The following is a 16,922-nucleotide window of genomic DNA, read 5'->3' on the forward strand; positions in this document are numbered from 1 at the left end:
GTGACCCCTGATAGAGCCGGACGGCCTGCTGGTGTGTCGACACTCAGGATGAATCAGCTCATCCATCTGATCCATCTTAAACCCTGCACTGTCAGCCACGTGTCAGTCGTCCTCCATGTCAGACAGCCAGCCCAGAATCCTCCACTTTTCCCCGGAGCATCTGAACACCATCACTCATGGAGGTGGAGGAGCCTCCTGGCTGTGCAATAGTTTATACCCTTACAAAGTGCTTTGGGATATTTCAGCGCAGCACATTTGTAAACACTGTCAGCATGTTTGGATTGGAGCAGCAGCTTTTTGCAGCAGCACTTTGATTACTGTGATCAACCGATACGCTTGTTTTATTGAGGAAACACGCATGAGCTGACACACGTCTGCAGTTATGAATGATTCAGAGATGCAATCATTTGTCGTTTTCCCAGAGTGCACTTCTCTGCTTACAGTTAAACCTGTGGTAACTCCTGACCTCTACAACACAGCTGTGATAATCGCTTTCTGCTGAGTAACTCGCTCCACGCCCAGAACTGGAGCCGAGCTTTTACCACACAAATGGTTTTCAGGCATGAACACTTGTTAGCAGGCTTCAAGGAGCAGCTGAGGCTCTTTGCATGACCATCAGGCACATTTTGGAGCTCTAAAAGCTGAGGTCACTCTCAGGTGTGTGGTTCTATCAGGCAGAAAACAATATTCTCTCATTTGTTTGACTCATACGTCTCTCTTCTGTCTCCACATAATAACATGATGCTTTAAAGATGTGAATATTTTAGCAAGAAGTCACACATTTTGTGTAAAGATGTCGTGCTTTGAAACAATTTGATGAGATTAATGGGCTTCTGAGAAACATGCTCAGGACAGATTTCTTTTATTTAAACTTGAAGCAGAAAAAAGGGCAGTTTTTAATGGCAGCAGTATCATTTGAGTTCAAACATTTTTGATCCCATTTTAAAGCTGCTGCAATTAGTCTTTTTATATTAACAATCAATCAAATGACAATGTGTATCTTCAAAGATGGCTAACACCTGTTTCTGCACTTTGTATCACTTTGACAGATTGTTCTGAAGTTTGACTCACCCAAACTGTTTCCATTGTTTCCAGCAAAAAATTGTAAAAATTAACAAGCGTCTCGATGCTAAGAAGCAGATGTTTCCCAAAAAGCTGCTATGTGTAGCGCTTCGCTATAAAAATGAATGTTTTTTTTTTGAGCGTTTTAAATTTTTAAGTTAGTTCATTTTACATTTTTCCCCCAGTTTTGTTAAATTATGGATAATAAGAGTTGCAGGAGTGTGGTTGATATGATAAGATAAGATAAGATAAGATAAGATAAGATAAGATTCATTGATCCCACAGTGAGGAAAATTAACCGTTACAGCAACTCCAAAAGAAAAAGTATAAAGTCAGTACAAGAATAAATGAGGAAAAAAAAACAGTATATACCGATGATTTAAAAAACTACTCTGTAGAAGACTATATACAAGAGGATGAGGTATCACTTTTACACATAAGGAGGGGGAATATGTGTGTAAATCATGGGGGAAAAAGTGCATCAGTAAACAGGGAAGTTAACGGTTAGTAAGAATTTCTTATCTAATGTCACAAAACACTGCTTTCACTGGTAAAAGACGCAGCAAAGGTTCTACTTCTGTACTGTCATGGCTCCGGGGAACTATTTCTCATTGCTATTGTTAATGTGAGTGAAGAGGAAGCATATCTCAGTTTCATGACAAGACAAAAAATTCAGTTAGTGTAATTACATCAAAGGTCTAAAAATGTAGGGAAAAAAAGGCATTGGACACACTTTCTAACAGGATTTTGGTACAGATTCATTATGTAAGTCTGTTTTATCTTACACTAACCCTGTAATAGTGTATTGTTAGCCAACATATACACTCTGAAATAAGCTATGCTCTGTCCCCCTCTGAGAAGATTTCATGCTTGAACCAGTTTAGATATCAGGTTTGATTCACTATTATTACTGGGAAGTTTCTGAGGGCAGCTTGAGTCAGAAGAAGTAAAGTGAGTTTGTTATTTGGCCTGTGAAGCAGTGGTGTCATTTCTGTTGGTAAAGACTCAAACACATGGAAGAATTACATTTAGAACCTCCTTTTCTTTTCTTTTTTTAAAAAATTTGCCTGAGCTCTTACGGTAAATGTCACGTTCTCTCAGGTTGGCCGGATCCTTGGCCGCCCATCCAGCTGGACTCGGTGTTTAAACTCTCAGCGATCATTAACAATCCCTTCACACCCATAAGAACGAGTCATGTTGTTATGTTTGGCATCTGAACTCCCACTGAGACCCTGACGAACCAATCGGCGCCGCATTCTTAATTGATTTAGGCATTACCTCAGCATGTAAAACACCTTTGAACTAGATGTGTGGTTCTGAATGTTTCTTGCAGGTTGATGGTAACTGAATGGCTGCTGCCACTCTGTCTTGTAAGGCAACTTTTCTTTTATATTTAAAGTGAAATGAGTTTCATTCCAGGTGTATGAAAACCAGACCCCACCACCACTCACACACACTCTGCACGCCAAACCTTTACTCCACACGCACAGACACACACTTCCTGCACTGAAAATGAAACACAGCTGTGTTCCCGTCAGCACTGTGGATCTCGCCACTCATCTGTCATGAAAAATATCCTCGGAAAGAAATATTCCACAAGTGTCCTCGCGAGCTGAGGGCCTTCAGCTCAACTCCACAGTCCTGGCACTGCAGCGCCTTAGCTGAAAGACACGGATTCACTGCGGCCTCCAAAAGTACACCAACGCTGATTTACCCTCCGCTCACTGTGACTGAAAAAGAGACAGTTTGCTGAGTGAAGACTGAGTTCAGGAAAATAAGCATGTCGCTGAGGGTAAACAAGTCAGTGGGGGGGATTGTTTTTGTGTCCCCTGCCCCTTCACCACCCAGGCCCTCGGGGAACCGCTGGGCTCTTTTAATGTCGACTCCAGGGCTGTTTGTCCAGATGTGAGACTCCTGGACTCACAGAGTCCCTAACTAACACCAAACTCTACCCACATATCCATTTTAGATGTTTCTGCTTCAGGAAAATGTACAATAGGCAGCAAAATGTGTCGAATCATGCGGTGTTCTTCATTGTTTTCATGCAGGCATCCAGGAGGGCACCCAGTGCACCAAGTGTAAGAATGAATGGGCGCTGAAGACCTCCATAGCTCTGCTCTATGTGCTCTGTACTCTCCTCACCATCGCTGTAGCTGTGCTTGGATATAAAGGTAAGGCCAGGCTACTTTCCGTCCTTACACTCTCCTCTTCTATCACTGTGACCCGATGGGTGCAATCAGAAGACGTCAAACACTTTTACAATGATGCATTTAGTTTCCCAAAATGATTCACTGACATTGTGCTGAGAGAACAGGCATCCAAACATGTCATTAGATTTCTTCTAGTGCTGCCAAGAGCATTGCAGCACAATGAGTGCAATAGTACACTGAGACCTCCTGTGTTCGTGTAAAACATGAGTTTTTCGTCCCTGGAGTGGCCTCCAGCGTGCCCAAGTATGACATTCTCATTATTTAAATCCAATAGACCAGTAATGGAAAATATTACAACAGGTCCGCCACACCCACAGGAGAAAAATCCACAGTTTTGTAGATGCACATGAAGGGTCATTTCTCCTAAATTACAACAACAACTCTTAATTGAAGAGTTTTACATTTTGGGAAACGTACTAGCTCACTTTCTTGCAGAGAGTTAGACGAGAAGACAGATGCCGGTGTTGTGCCAAAACATAAAGCTAAACAACAATCAGTTTGCCCATCATAAAGACAAAGAGTACTTCTTACTGAGAAATAAATTTGCATTCAACTCAGGGTTTTATGAATTTACTTCAAACGAACACAGACAAGAAGTAAAAGAGTGTAAGGAAATGAAGAAAAAAGTAGAGAGGTTTCAGCTGAAATCTGAACTCTGTCTTACACTGAGCTGAACACCAACTCACTGATGCATGATTGGTGCAATAGTTACAGCTAAAGTCTAAGACTTTAAATTTACATTTTTCATTATGTCACTTTAATCCCTATTGGTTGTTGATTAGACTCCAATAGGTCACTTCACCGCCCAAAAAATAGTCCTGCACATAACACTCTGAAAATTGCTTCATTGATTGATAATGCCTGCGATAAATATGAAGTTACAGCCAGCAGCTAGTTAGCATATAGAGTGTCTTGACTGTTTCCCTTTGTTTCCCTTCTTTGTGCTAAGCTAAGCTAACTAGCTGCTAGTTGTAGCTTCATATTTATCACAGACATTATCTGTCATCTCATTTCTTTTTTACTTTTTGCAAGGATGTGAAGAATATTTTTGCAATTTTATGAATGATTCCTTCAGTGCAGGTTGCTTTTAACTCCCCAAATGTAGAGAAATCCTTGTATCAGATTTGTGTTGCACATTTGTTTGCCATGAACACCTCAAATCTGGAGTGGAGACAAATCTCAAACCTCAGTAAGACCTAAATCTATCTGCATGATCGGAATTCAGTGAGAATATAAGGTATATTCCTTGGTAATTTAGGTGTACAGACTCTTTAAATCTCATGTTCCGTCTGTCTCCACCCCACTGCCTCCTCTCAGTTTATTTTACCAACACCCCCAAAACTCACACCTCCAGAATAGTTCTTCAAGGTTTGAGGAGCTGAACTTCCTGGTTGGCTTTTTCTCATTTTTTCCAGTTGGGGAAACGGTCCCGCCGTCTTTCGGGGGATTGAACTCCGAATGTTCCTGCCATAATTGTGTTAAACATTCCCACATGTGCCCGCGTTACGTCCCCCTCCTTACTTTCAATTGGTGCGAGTGGCGTGAAACGAACATGTTCAGGGGTTATCTGTGTGTCTCGAGTGCATGAACAATGATGTCCCCGTTCGCTTTGAGCTCGGTCGGCCCTTCTTGTTCCACGCTGCGTGTTTTCATGGAGGCCTAATTGATCCCAGATGAGCAGCGAGTGAACTCAGTGCAACTCCAGCAGAACCCACTGAAATTGGGTTTTTACTGGCACTGAAGCGCTGCTCCGTCAAGGGAACCACAGCTCAGCCTAAACACACTCCCAGCTCCAGATGGTTATGTAGTGAGACCCGGAGAGCTCTATGCACTTAACATGTGTGCTTCTCTCTGTCCTCCATCACTGACCCACAGAAACATCCTCGGTGTGGCTCCTTTGTTTTGATGCAGCTCAACCTCAGAAGTGGAGCTGGGATTCGGTGACCTCTGTCTTCTCTCCTGCAGCTTTTTATCGTGATTGACACAACCAAAAGCAATATGAGGTCATTCCCAGGGCTTGGAGGATTTAAGTCCCATTAGTTTCCCTCAAAGACAATAAGAAAATGGACCAGAAGACCTAACCTTTGTTTCTGAATGTCTTTTTTCATCGGCACAAAACACCAAAGCAGTAAAAATACAATTATCAATTTGAAATATTTCAGTACAGTCTCAGAAAAACAGTTGTTGCCAAAGTGACACAATGCAGCTTTGGTAACAAGACCCAGTACACTCGTCATTCCTTGAATTCAAAAGCGTTGTTGCTCAATTCACTACATCAGGGGTTTTGCTGCTGCTAATGCTTGATCAGGCAGTAGCATATGGTGGCTAATGCTACAAAACTATAGCAAATTTCAGTGATTTTTAGTACATAAGTAACGCCCATGTCAGTGCAGATTTGCATGTGTGTGCAAATCAACCAGAGGTCTATTCATTCCTATGGGAACTTTTGTGACCTCTGATGTATTTGTGAAACTTCTCTTTCCATTTTTCCCGGTCTGGAATCCATGACTATGTTGTTAAATTTAAACTTTTAATAGGAATTTTTAGTGTACTGTTTACCCCAAAGTTGGAAAAACGAATTAGCAAACAGTTGCTCGACTGTTCCTGTTTGGACATTCGTTCGTTCTTTCCTGTTGACTGACTTAAATTTAGTCCAGTGATCCTGATGCTACCTCCACGTTAGTTAATGGGCTGTTTTCCACTGCAGGAACTTTCTTCGCTTTGTGTCAGGGTGGTCTGAACCTCTTTCATGGCTGTTCCAAAAACGTACCTACTCCAGTGTAGGTAGATCTAAGGCCCCTTTAACAACTGCTCAATGCTGATTGGTTAAAGTCAGAAAGGGCAGCGAACGCCATTTGTCGGGCAGCAGGCTTTTCCTCTTAACCATCTTCGATATAAAATTCACCACATATGTTAACATAACAACCCCTCTAGTAATCTACTTCCTATATGCGGATAGATCTGGAGTTATGTCCAGTAAAGGCTATTTGTTGCTGTTTTTGAACATTTACAGTTCAAATTGCAGCCGGATTTGTTGGATCCTTCAGTACAATGGAAACAAAGACTATGGAACTGTTCTTGGAAATGTTGGGACCATCTCACATCTGAACCTAGTCCCTGTGGTAGAAAACCGCCTAATTTTGTGCCAACTCCTACGACTGAACACAGTCTCACATTTTTTATTGTTTTTTTTTTGTATTTGTTCAAAAGTTTACATCCATATCAAAAAATAAATAAGTATGCACCACAGCATTAACTAGTAGAAGTCGTAGCTGTTAATATTTTATTAAAATGAAGCAACAATTAATGTGTCAGCATCCAAAAAACAACTCCCCCTAAAATTTATCAGTGTAGAAGCAGCTGCATCACTGTAACTTGGTTTCTTCCAAGTCTTTAAAGGACATTCTTCCATGTTTTTACCACTGCTGCTGTTCAGTGAAACTACAACATTTTCCTGATGGCTGACAGTCATGGAGCAGTGACTTGCTGTTGGTTGGCAGGTAGTTGTTGAGGACATGGAGTAACGCAGCGCTCAGTAAATAAAACTTGGTGTTGGTGATAAAACGCGTCACATTTTTGCAAAAACCACTGAGCTGTACATTAAACCGTGAGATTCTTGGCTTGTGCCTCCTAGAAATAATAAAATAACCAAAGAATGGAGTTTATAGGTCACTCGTTTCGCATGTTGTATAAGAAAGTTTGATTTTACAAGACAGCCCGGATAGAGCAAACACACAGTTTCAGGAACCACCCACACAAAACCTGGACGGAGTTCAAACTGGGTACAAAGCAGCTCATTTCTACAACATTTGGACCTATAAGCCAGAATAATGCTCTCCTCTGCAGCTCTGTTGCAATTTCAACTCTTTGCATGTGTGTTTTATGGTTAATTTTACCACAGTGTGATGCAATGATCCTCTCTGGAGGCCAGTACATGAGCAAAGCATGTGGAAAAGACCCAGAAGGTTCTGCTTGTGTTAGTATTTCTCTTTCCAGGTTAGTGTACATCTGTTAGTAAACGAAACAATAAGCCATAGGTGCAGATTACTGTTGCTCTGAGCTAATGTCAGAGTGTTTCTTGTGCTCTGCAGTGCTGGACTGAACATCCTGTGTCTGGAAATGTGTCCCGTTTAGTTTCTGTGGGGAACAAACGGACCATTTTCCTGCCTAGCTAAAAATAATGTGGTAATACAAGGATCATTTTTATTGTTTCTAAGTGTTTCATATCTGTTTATTTGTTCCATGAGGCAACTTTAGGCGGGTTTCTAGCATGTTTAAGAGGAAAAAGAAAGGAAACAAGAAACAGCTTTGACCACATTGATTAAATATTCATTTTCCAATTTGAAGTTCACCAACCATCTCAACATCAATTACTCAGGAGGCAATTGTTCCATGACAGCAAAAGACTTTCTGATGTTGTCTAGTAACTAAAGAATTGTCTTATTTTGCTTTTGAAATACGCTCATTTGTTTTCTTGGAGAGTTAGATTAAAAAGTCAATAACACTCATGTCAGGCCCCTTAAAACAAAGCTATAATCAGGGGATGTTCGCTTAGCTTAGCATGTAGCCCCACCTTAAGACCCACTATTTACCTTTTTGCATGTTTAATCTGTAAAAAAACAAAGAGGTCAAATGACAATCTGCAGTTTTACCAGCTGTAAAGTGTCAAATTATTGGCTGGGACTTTCTTTATGCTAAGCTAAGCTAATAGGCTGTTGACTGTAGCTCCATATTATGCCCACAGTGCTGACTTCATCTGAGTTGCAGCAAGAAGATTTCAAAAAATAAACCAAGATGCATTCAGGCCAATATTAGAGCTCTTAGAACCACAAATAAAATGCTTTACTGTGACCTCATTTGGAGGAATGGATGGATTTACAATATCTCATCTTGTGTTCCCGGTGACCAGTGAAGACGTTTAGATTTAACTGTCGTCTTGACTGCTGGAGTAAACAGTTGGGATGCAGCTTCCCAGCAGAGCAACCCGGTTACAGGCCGTGTCCCCCTGGCGAGGCTGGTGGTAGAAGTGGGCTGCTTCTCTGGAATCCCAGACACATTCCAGAGGAAATGAACGCTGGTGTCGCCTGTGGGGGCGTGAAGAGCCTCCCTGCCACAGTGTCTGTCTCCGCTGGGTCGCCTTTGATCTGGCTGCTTTCCGAAGAACCCCCCTAGATCACTTCCTGTCCCTGACGGCCCTCACCAGTGTCCTCCCCTGCACCTCAACTCTCCGTCTGTCATTGACCACAAACTCCATCGCTGCTGAATCAGTGGTTCAGACTGTCTTTTCTGTCTATCACCTAAATGTAATTGCACTACAACTCCAAAACCCCTCTTTTCTACATCTCCTTACCACAGTCACGGACTAAATCTGGCCTAACCCAAGAGATTACATTACCTTATTACATGCCCACAAGACATTTACACGTATCCCTTATAGTATCTGTCAGTGCTGTTCATTGGTTCCCTCCGTGATCCCTTTTATATATTATGTCTGTGGTTGCAGGCAGTTCTGTCATCCCCGTTTGGTCTGTTAATAAAGAACCTGTGATGACCCTTACACTAACCTTTGTCCTACCTGAAATGTTTTCTTTACAGTGGTACAAAGAGTCGACAGTGTGTCTGAAGGCATCGCAAACTATGGAGGAAAGATAATTGCTGTTGAGACGGATTTAAAAAAGCTAGGTATGTATCTGGGGTAAAATGAGAGTAAAAGCTACAGTGAAATGCAGAAACATATTTATAATTTATTGTATGAATCCACATCTACAGATGATCAAGCGGGCGAGAAATCAGAGAATACCACCACAGAGATCCAGGCTTTTAAGAACAACATCTGGTCTCTGCAGAGGCAGCTGTCTGCGGTGCAAGAACGCATCCACAGCGATCAAGTTAAGCTGAATCAGCTGCAAAACATCGGCTCAGACATCCAGAGCAACCAGGGTTCCATTCAGGGACTGCTGAGCAGCAACACAGCAACCTTGCGCTTTGTAAATGGCACCCTGCAGTCATATGGCAGCATCGTGGAGGGTCTGCAGGACGACACTGCCAGACTGCAGAGAGAACTCCAGCAGCAAGTAAAACTCCAAAACCAGGCGCTGCTCAGCATCAGCAGCCTGAACCTGACTCAAGCCCAGCAGAGAGGCCTCATCGCCGCCCTGCAGCGCTCAGTGGACGACACCAGCCAGGCAATACAGAAAATGCGCAACGACTTCCACAGCCTCGAACAGACGACCCGACAGACGCGCTCTGATACGGAGTGGCTTCGTAGTAAAGTGGAAAACCTGCAGATCTTGGCCAGCAATGCCTCGACTCTGGCTAAAGCCAACAACGACAGCCTGGAGGACGTCGGGTCGCAGCTTGCTTTTATGTCCAACCAGCTCCAGAACACCAGCAGCCTGGCTGACACTCATGACCAGACCCTGAGGGAGATCGTGGACCAGCAGAGGGACTTCGGCAACTTCACGTCCACAAAGTTTGACCGGTTGGAAGCACGGCTGGATGAGACGGAGCAGAGTATGGACCGAGTGACCGGCAATGTCAGCTTCACCACGCAGCTCCTAGGTGCCATCAACCTCAACCTGAACGGCCTGCGCACTTGTTCGGAGACGGTCGGCCGTCACTCAGACTTCCTGCTACAGCTCAACAACAGCGTGACGGACATGACGACGGATGCAACCAGTCTGAGGTCTCAGCAGGAAGAACTGGCAGCTCGACTGGACAAGGAAGTCACCAGCCTCTCTATCGTCATGGAGGAGATGAAGCTGGTGGACACCAAGCACTCTCAACTAATAACCAACTTCACTATTTTACAGGGTGAGAGATTTATTGCTGCACAATGTGTTGATTTAAAGTTAAAGGAGAAATTTGACTTCCTTGACAAGAGTTGCCAAGATACTCTCTCTCTTTCCTGTGCACTAAGCATGAGGCTCTAGCCAGTAGACAGTTAGCTTAGTTTAGCACAAAGACTTGAACTAGGATGAAACAAAGTGCACTCACCAAAAGTTGTAGTTTTTCCAGACTTATGAGTCAGACTGTTAAGCTAAGCTAACCAACTGCTGGCTGTAGTTTCTCATTAGCTCTCAGCAAGAAAGTGCATGTTTTTCTTTTTCTTCTTCTTTAAACCAAAATGTGGTACTGTTCTATAATCTTCTGAAACAGAACCAGAAGCAGTTTCTGGGCATTTTCTGCTCCTGTCCCCTTTGTTACTCACTGGGGGCTCATTACTTATTTTAAAAAAATACATAATTAAAAAATTAGATCAACATGTACAATATTTTTCCAAATGTCCATAGATGTTACCAAGCACTGGGGGGAAAAAGTGACTGTGTATACTAAAGATATTTTACTACTTATATCTTAAATTTGTTTCCATACTTGTCTCCTTTTTGCTCTGTGGAAACAAAGCCTGCAGTTCAGCAGAGGAATCTTTATCGTGGGCATGTTAGCCTCTCGATTGTGCTGAGGAGTGCAGATTTTTGTGTGTTTTACAGGATCGGACTCAGATATGAATAGATGATTTTGATGAAATATTACAATTTTACATTTTATTACAGAAGGGCATGTCAGAGATGAGTAGTTCAAGGACCAATGTTTTTTGTTTTCATGTTTTTTTTTAGCTCTAATAAATTGTGTTGTCTTGGTGATGTTTTTAAAATATGACATGTCTTGCAAACCGTTCAGCTGGTTTTAGTTTTCCGAGGGTTAAATACTTTAAAATATTATCATGGTCTGACAGAGTGTTTTATGTTTCAGGTCCACCTGGTCCCAGAGGACCAAGAGGGGACAAAGGACCTCAAGGACCACCTGGTCAGATGGGCCAAAAGGGAGAGAAAGGAGAAAAAGGCGGTCCAGGAATCCGAGGACCCAGAGGCGAGCAGGGTAGTCCAGGACCACCAGGTCTTCCTGGATTAAAGGGCCTTCCAGGTGTACCTGGCATCCCTGGAACGAAGGGCTCTCGAGGGTCAGGGGGCAGGGCTGGACCTCCTGGAGCTAAAGGAGAGCCAGGTACTTCTGGACTACCTGGAAGGGACGGACAGTCTGGTCCTCAAGGGGCTCAGGGCCCACCAGGTATCCGTGGCCCAATTGGACCAGCTGGAGAGCAAGGACCAAGGGGCCTGCCAGGACCTGTCGGGCCTCCAGGACTACAAGGACCACCGGGACAACCAGGAATCCCAATCCCGGGTCCAGTAATGCCTTATGGACCAGTGTCTCTGCAGGATGAGGCAGTGGCTCCTACACTGTGGGCCCCAGGTATGACTGTACCCATTCAGGTGTATCGGTTTCAAAATGTTTCTGTTCACTTTCACCAGAATGTATCCACAATGCCATTTAAAAACCTGGTACATTTAGCAACTCAGTTTGAGATTAAATGTTTAGCCTTTTGCTGACATCACTCTCAGGTCTTTAAATGCAAAGCTCGCTAGCCGCTAGTTAGTTTAGCATACAAGGGGCAAACGGCATGCCTTACTTCTTCCAATAATAACAAACCAGTCCCTCTAAAGTTTGCTATTGAAGTTAGATATTAGTAGTAGTGAAAAAGTGGCAAGATGTGGTTTTACAGGGATTTTATGCCATTTGATGGAATATTTTGTGCTTTTATGCTAAGCTAACAAAGACTTTTTTGGCTGGAGGGGAAAAAAATGATATTTCATCAATGATAACAATTTAGTGCAATCGGATTCATTAAGTTAAATCATTTGATCTGTTGCAGGATGCCCCATCGAGTGGCTAAACTACAGAGACAAGTGCTACTTCTTCTCCAAAGACTTGCACAGTTTTGACGATGCAAAGGCGACCTGTGAATCCAAATCTGCGTCATTACTGATCATCAATGACATGGAGGAGCAGGTGAATTTAAAATCCTGAAATCTGAAGTTGCTCTGCAGTGCGTCTTAAGTTGTGACTGAGTGTATTGTCTGTGAACTCAGAAATGGCTGAAGAAGCAGACGTCTGGAAAAGGCTACTTCTGGATGGGTTTGACCGACCGGGATCAAGAGAACGTGTGGCGCTGGCTGGATGGAACTGAACCTGCTTTCACGTCAGTATTAAACCAGAAAACTACTTTTATCATTGGGTACAGTTTCTGTTTCTGAGATGGATATTTAATTTCAGAGGAATGTCGTTTCCCAATATTAATAATTGTTACGTTTCACCCCCCCGGTCTCAGACAAATTAAATTAACTAAGGTTGTTCATGGGTGAAACTAACAAAACTGCACAAACACAGAAAACGGGGTTCTAAAAGAGGATAGTGTGTGGTTGAATACCACTATGCCCCACTAAATCTACAAAGGTGGCAGACCAATCAAAAACTAAAACCCTTTAAAAGAAAATCATTCCCCAAAACAAAAGGAAGGAAGTGCTGGGTTCTGTGCATTGATGACACAAAGACACTTAGGTTTGTCGAAAGAAGGCCGACTGATGGTGTCAAACCTTCCATGTTACCTACCCACAACCAACTGAGCGCTTGGGAGATCCCTCCTTATATCACCTCCCAGCTGATTGGCAACGGCTCACAGCTGAGCTCAATCACACAGGTGCTGCAGATTGAGCCGGATTGTGAAAGCCAGGCTATGAACTTTCCAAGTCTATAACATAATAATACCATTTGCAGATGAAGCCTAAGGTTTTCAGTTACATGAAACAACACCAAATAAACACCCAAATTCCAGTCAAAATCTCAACTTGCCAACAGTTTCTGATTGGATCGACTTCACATTTCAGGTCCTGCTGCCCATTCAAACAAAACAAATACTTTCAAATTCATTCAGTCCTTTGTTTATACAAGTTCAGTATTTTCTGTAAACTTTGAAAACATTTTGACAAATATTACGAAACTGCTGCTGAAATGAAATAATATCCAACCCCGTGTATTTGTTTTCAGATTTAATCATTCCAGGTAAAGGGATATTCCATAAAAAATACATGCTGCAGCTTATTTTACTGTTCTACTCAAACTCTGAGATGAAATTGTGTAAATCTGATGTGTGATCGCCCCCTGTTGTCTGCCTGCAGAAAGTGGAAGCCTGGTCAACCTGACAACTGGGGCCATGGGCATGAAATGGGAGAAGACTGCGCTGGTCTCATCCACGAAGGGTTGTGGAACGATTTCTTCTGTGAAGATCTCATAAGCTACATCTGTGAGAAGGAAATGGACACCTGTGAGTTCACTTCTGTCTCTTCCTGTGTCTGTTTTTAGGTCATTCCATCTTAAATCATTAGAGTTTCACAACAAATGTTTGCTCAGTTATTTTTGTAATCTTACAATATAGTTATTTGTAAAATTTTAGCTTGATATATACAGACCTGATCAAAATCTTAAGACCAGTTGAAAAATTGCTAGAATTTACCTTTTGCACATTTGGATCTTAATGAGGTTTTAAGTAGAGCTACAATATGCAAAAGCAAGAAGGGGGAGTGTGACAAAAAGCACTTTGAAAAAGTAATTTATTGAAAACAACAATGAAATAACTGAAATAGGGTGTTTATCAGCTGATCAAAAGTTTAAGACCACAGGCTATAAAAGCCAAAATCTGCTCAAAATTCTCATTTTATGTCAGCCATTCACATGGTCATGCCCTCCTGATGGCTAAAGCTAAGAAGCTTTCTCTTCTTGAACGTGGTCGGATCGTCGAGCTGCATAGGCAAGGCCTCTCACAGCGTGCCGTTGCTGCTGAGGTTGGACGCAGTAAGACGTTCATTCTAAATTTTTTGAAAGATCCTGAGCATGATGGAACAAAAACGTCAAGCGGTAGACCCCAAAAAATTACGCCTGCGCTGAGCCGGAGGATCCGACTGGCTGTCCGTCAAGACACATTGCGGTCCTCGACCCAAATTAAAGCCCTTACTGGTGCTGACTGCAGTGCAATAATCATCAGACAGCATCTGCGGGAAAAGGGTTTCAAAAACAAAAAATGAATTCAAAGGCCTCACCTCCTTCAACGCCACAAAACTGCCTGTTTAGACTTTGCCAGGGAGCATCAAACATGGGACATTGAATCATCATCATCATTCATTCTCTGATGAGAAATAATGTAACCTTGACGGTCCAGATGGCTTCCAACGTTACTGGCATGACAAGGAGATCCCACCTGAGATGTTTTCTCCCCGGCACAGTGGAGGGGTCCATCACAATCTGGGGTGCGTTCTCATTCAGTGGAACACTGGAGCTTCAGGTGGTGCAGGGTCGTCAAACGGCGGCTGGTTACGTGCAGATGTTGCAGCGGGCATCCCTCATGACTGAGGGCCTACATCTTTGTGGTAACGGCTGGGTTTTTCAACAGGACAACGCAGCAGTTCACAATGCTCGCTTGACCACGGACTTCTTCAGGGAGAATAACATCACTCTTTTGGACCATCCCGCATGTTTCCCTGATTTAAATCCCACAGAGAAAATTTGGGGATGGATGGCAAGGGAAGTTTATAAAAATGGCCATCAGTTCCAGACAGTTGATGCCCTTCGTGAAGCCATCTTCACCACTTGGACCAATGTTCCCAAAAGCTTCCTGGAAACACTCGCATCAAGCATGCCCAAACGAATTTTTGAAGTGATTAACAAGAACGGTGGAGCTACTCATTACTGAGTCCTACTGAGAACATTTTTTGTTCTGGTTTGGAGAGTTTTTTGTAATTTTTTGAGCGATGGTCTTAAACTTTTGATCAGCTGTTGAACAGCTTATTTCAGTTTACTTGTTGTTTTCAATAAATTACTTTTTCAAAGTGCTTTTTGTCACACTCCCCCTTCTTGCGTTTGCATATTGTAGCTCTACTTAAAACCTCATTAAGATCCAAATGTGCAAAAGGTAAATTGTAGAAATTTTCAACTGGTCTTAAGATTTTGATCAGGTCTGTATATTGTGACACATGGTTCAGTTGATTTCTGCAGTATCAATTTTTGTGTTAATATCTTCTCAAAAATGGGACTTTTTGTCTGACTACTTAACTCATTTTTTTGGTTCATATTTTAACTCACCAGTAATCAGAAACTATTTGGTCTATTTGTGCATCATTGTAGATTCTGAATCAGTGACATGATGAGACAAAACTACTGGTTCAAACATACTCTCAATGCATGGAAAAATGTGCCAGAAGTGGGTGAATGGGCAGTTTAAATATCTGAAAGTACTTGATATATCAATTTAAAATGTCACAGGTACTATTTTAACCCTTGTGTTGTCCTGTGGGTCAAAATTGACCATTTTAAAGTTTGAAAATGTGGGGAAAAAATATATATTTTCACAGTGAAACTTCTGATGTTCACATTTTCAACATTTTTTGGGAAATCTTTGAACATTTTTTGGTGGAAAAAAAGAAATGTTAAAAATGTTTCTTAAGAAGTCTCAAAAAAATCATGAATATTCATGGATGTTCTTAAAGAAAATATTGGAAGTTTTACTGATATATATGTAATCATTTTAGATATTTTTTAGAATTTTTTTGAAGATTTTTACCCATTTTTTGAAAATATTTACAAGATTTTTTCTTGCCAAATTTGGGTGATTTTTTAAAATAAAAAATTTAAGGGAAACTTTTAAGGAATTATTGGAATTTTCTTCCTGAAGGTTTTGCAAATTTTCAGAAATTTGGGGAATTTTTTTTGCTGAATTTTGGGATTTTTTTTCAGACAAGAAAACAATATTTTTTGATGCCTGTAAATAAGGACAACAGGAAGGTTAGATATTCAATTTATGATTAAACAGTTTCAGGTAAATCAGAGGTAGTTGAGCATAAGGCCCCTTATGATTTGAAATATAAAGACCCCATAATAAGTGTATTTTCCTCTGAGGAATCTCTAAAGTCTTTCTTTTGTTTTCTGCAGCAAGATCTCCAGGATCGTAGCGACGTGTTGAAAGCCAGCGCACAGTGAGCAGCTAGACTTCCCCCATGTGGCTCTGGTCCACGGCACATGGAGAGTCCGTACGGAGAGAGCAAAGGGACAATATTGAAAATGAGCCCAGAGCTGCAGCAGCGAGTGTCTCTTCCATGCTGACGAGGTGCCTTTCTCCTCCAAAGTGAAGCCAGTCCAACATTACCAGCAAGTGCAATACAGCAGGGCAACCAAAGACGGAGGAGAATCTGTGTTTTTGTATTTTTTTAAATTACCAAATCACCAACTGATTTATATATATATATAAATATTTTTATGGTTATTTGAAATACATCTTATAAAAACTGTACTCCATGTACAACTGAATATCTGAATGTATATTTCATTATGCAAGTTTGGTAGGAAAATATAAATTCTAAGAAGCCAAATGGACTCACCATAATGCTTTTGTATATGAAAAAAGAAAATAAAAGGTGCAAAATGATGCGCAAAAACATAATGTCGCTGATATGCTATCTGCAAGGAAACTGTTATCTAACCTCATCAATGTCTATATAGCATTTTCATTTATGCAACTGGGAATAAATTAAATATTTACACATAAACTTGTCACAATCAGCTTGAGTTTCAGTTAACAAGTTTACAGTTTATGTACAATTTATTTTTCACTATAAAGACGTGAACGTGTTCATGGATCCTGCCTACAAATAGAAAATGTGCCATTTTCCGCACTCAGGTATTTTCCTGTTGGAAAAAATGCAAAAACACTACAAATAAATGAAGGAAAAACTCACAAATAAAAATGTAAAACCCACAGAGTGTTTG

At 41.6% G+C, this 16,922-nt stretch overlaps 1 protein-coding gene across 1 annotated transcript in view; it reads left to right on the forward strand.

Moving 5' to 3' along the window:
* The window catches only part of LOC110963803 (collectin-12-like), a 43,556-nt gene extending 26,645 nt beyond the window's left edge, over window positions 1-16,911 (forward strand). The window contains exons 3-10 of the mRNA XM_022212296.2: window positions 3,111-3,233; window positions 8,868-8,954; window positions 9,042-10,085; window positions 11,025-11,522; window positions 11,983-12,119; window positions 12,200-12,309; window positions 13,286-13,431; window positions 16,089-16,911. Coding sequence (XP_022067988.1) covers window positions 3,111-3,233; window positions 8,868-8,954; window positions 9,042-10,085; window positions 11,025-11,522; window positions 11,983-12,119; window positions 12,200-12,309; window positions 13,286-13,431; window positions 16,089-16,108 — 2,165 coding nt within the window. The 3' untranslated portion in view covers window positions 16,109-16,911. The remainder of the gene's footprint in view (window positions 1-3,110; window positions 3,234-8,867; window positions 8,955-9,041; window positions 10,086-11,024; window positions 11,523-11,982; window positions 12,120-12,199; window positions 12,310-13,285; window positions 13,432-16,088) is intronic.
* The last annotated feature ends 11 nt before the right edge of the window (window positions 16,912-16,922 follow it).

This window comes from Acanthochromis polyacanthus, chromosome 20, assembly GCF_021347895.1.
Source record: "Acanthochromis polyacanthus isolate Apoly-LR-REF ecotype Palm Island chromosome 20, KAUST_Apoly_ChrSc, whole genome shotgun sequence".
Classification (NCBI taxonomy): domain Eukaryota; kingdom Metazoa; phylum Chordata; class Actinopteri; family Pomacentridae; genus Acanthochromis; species Acanthochromis polyacanthus.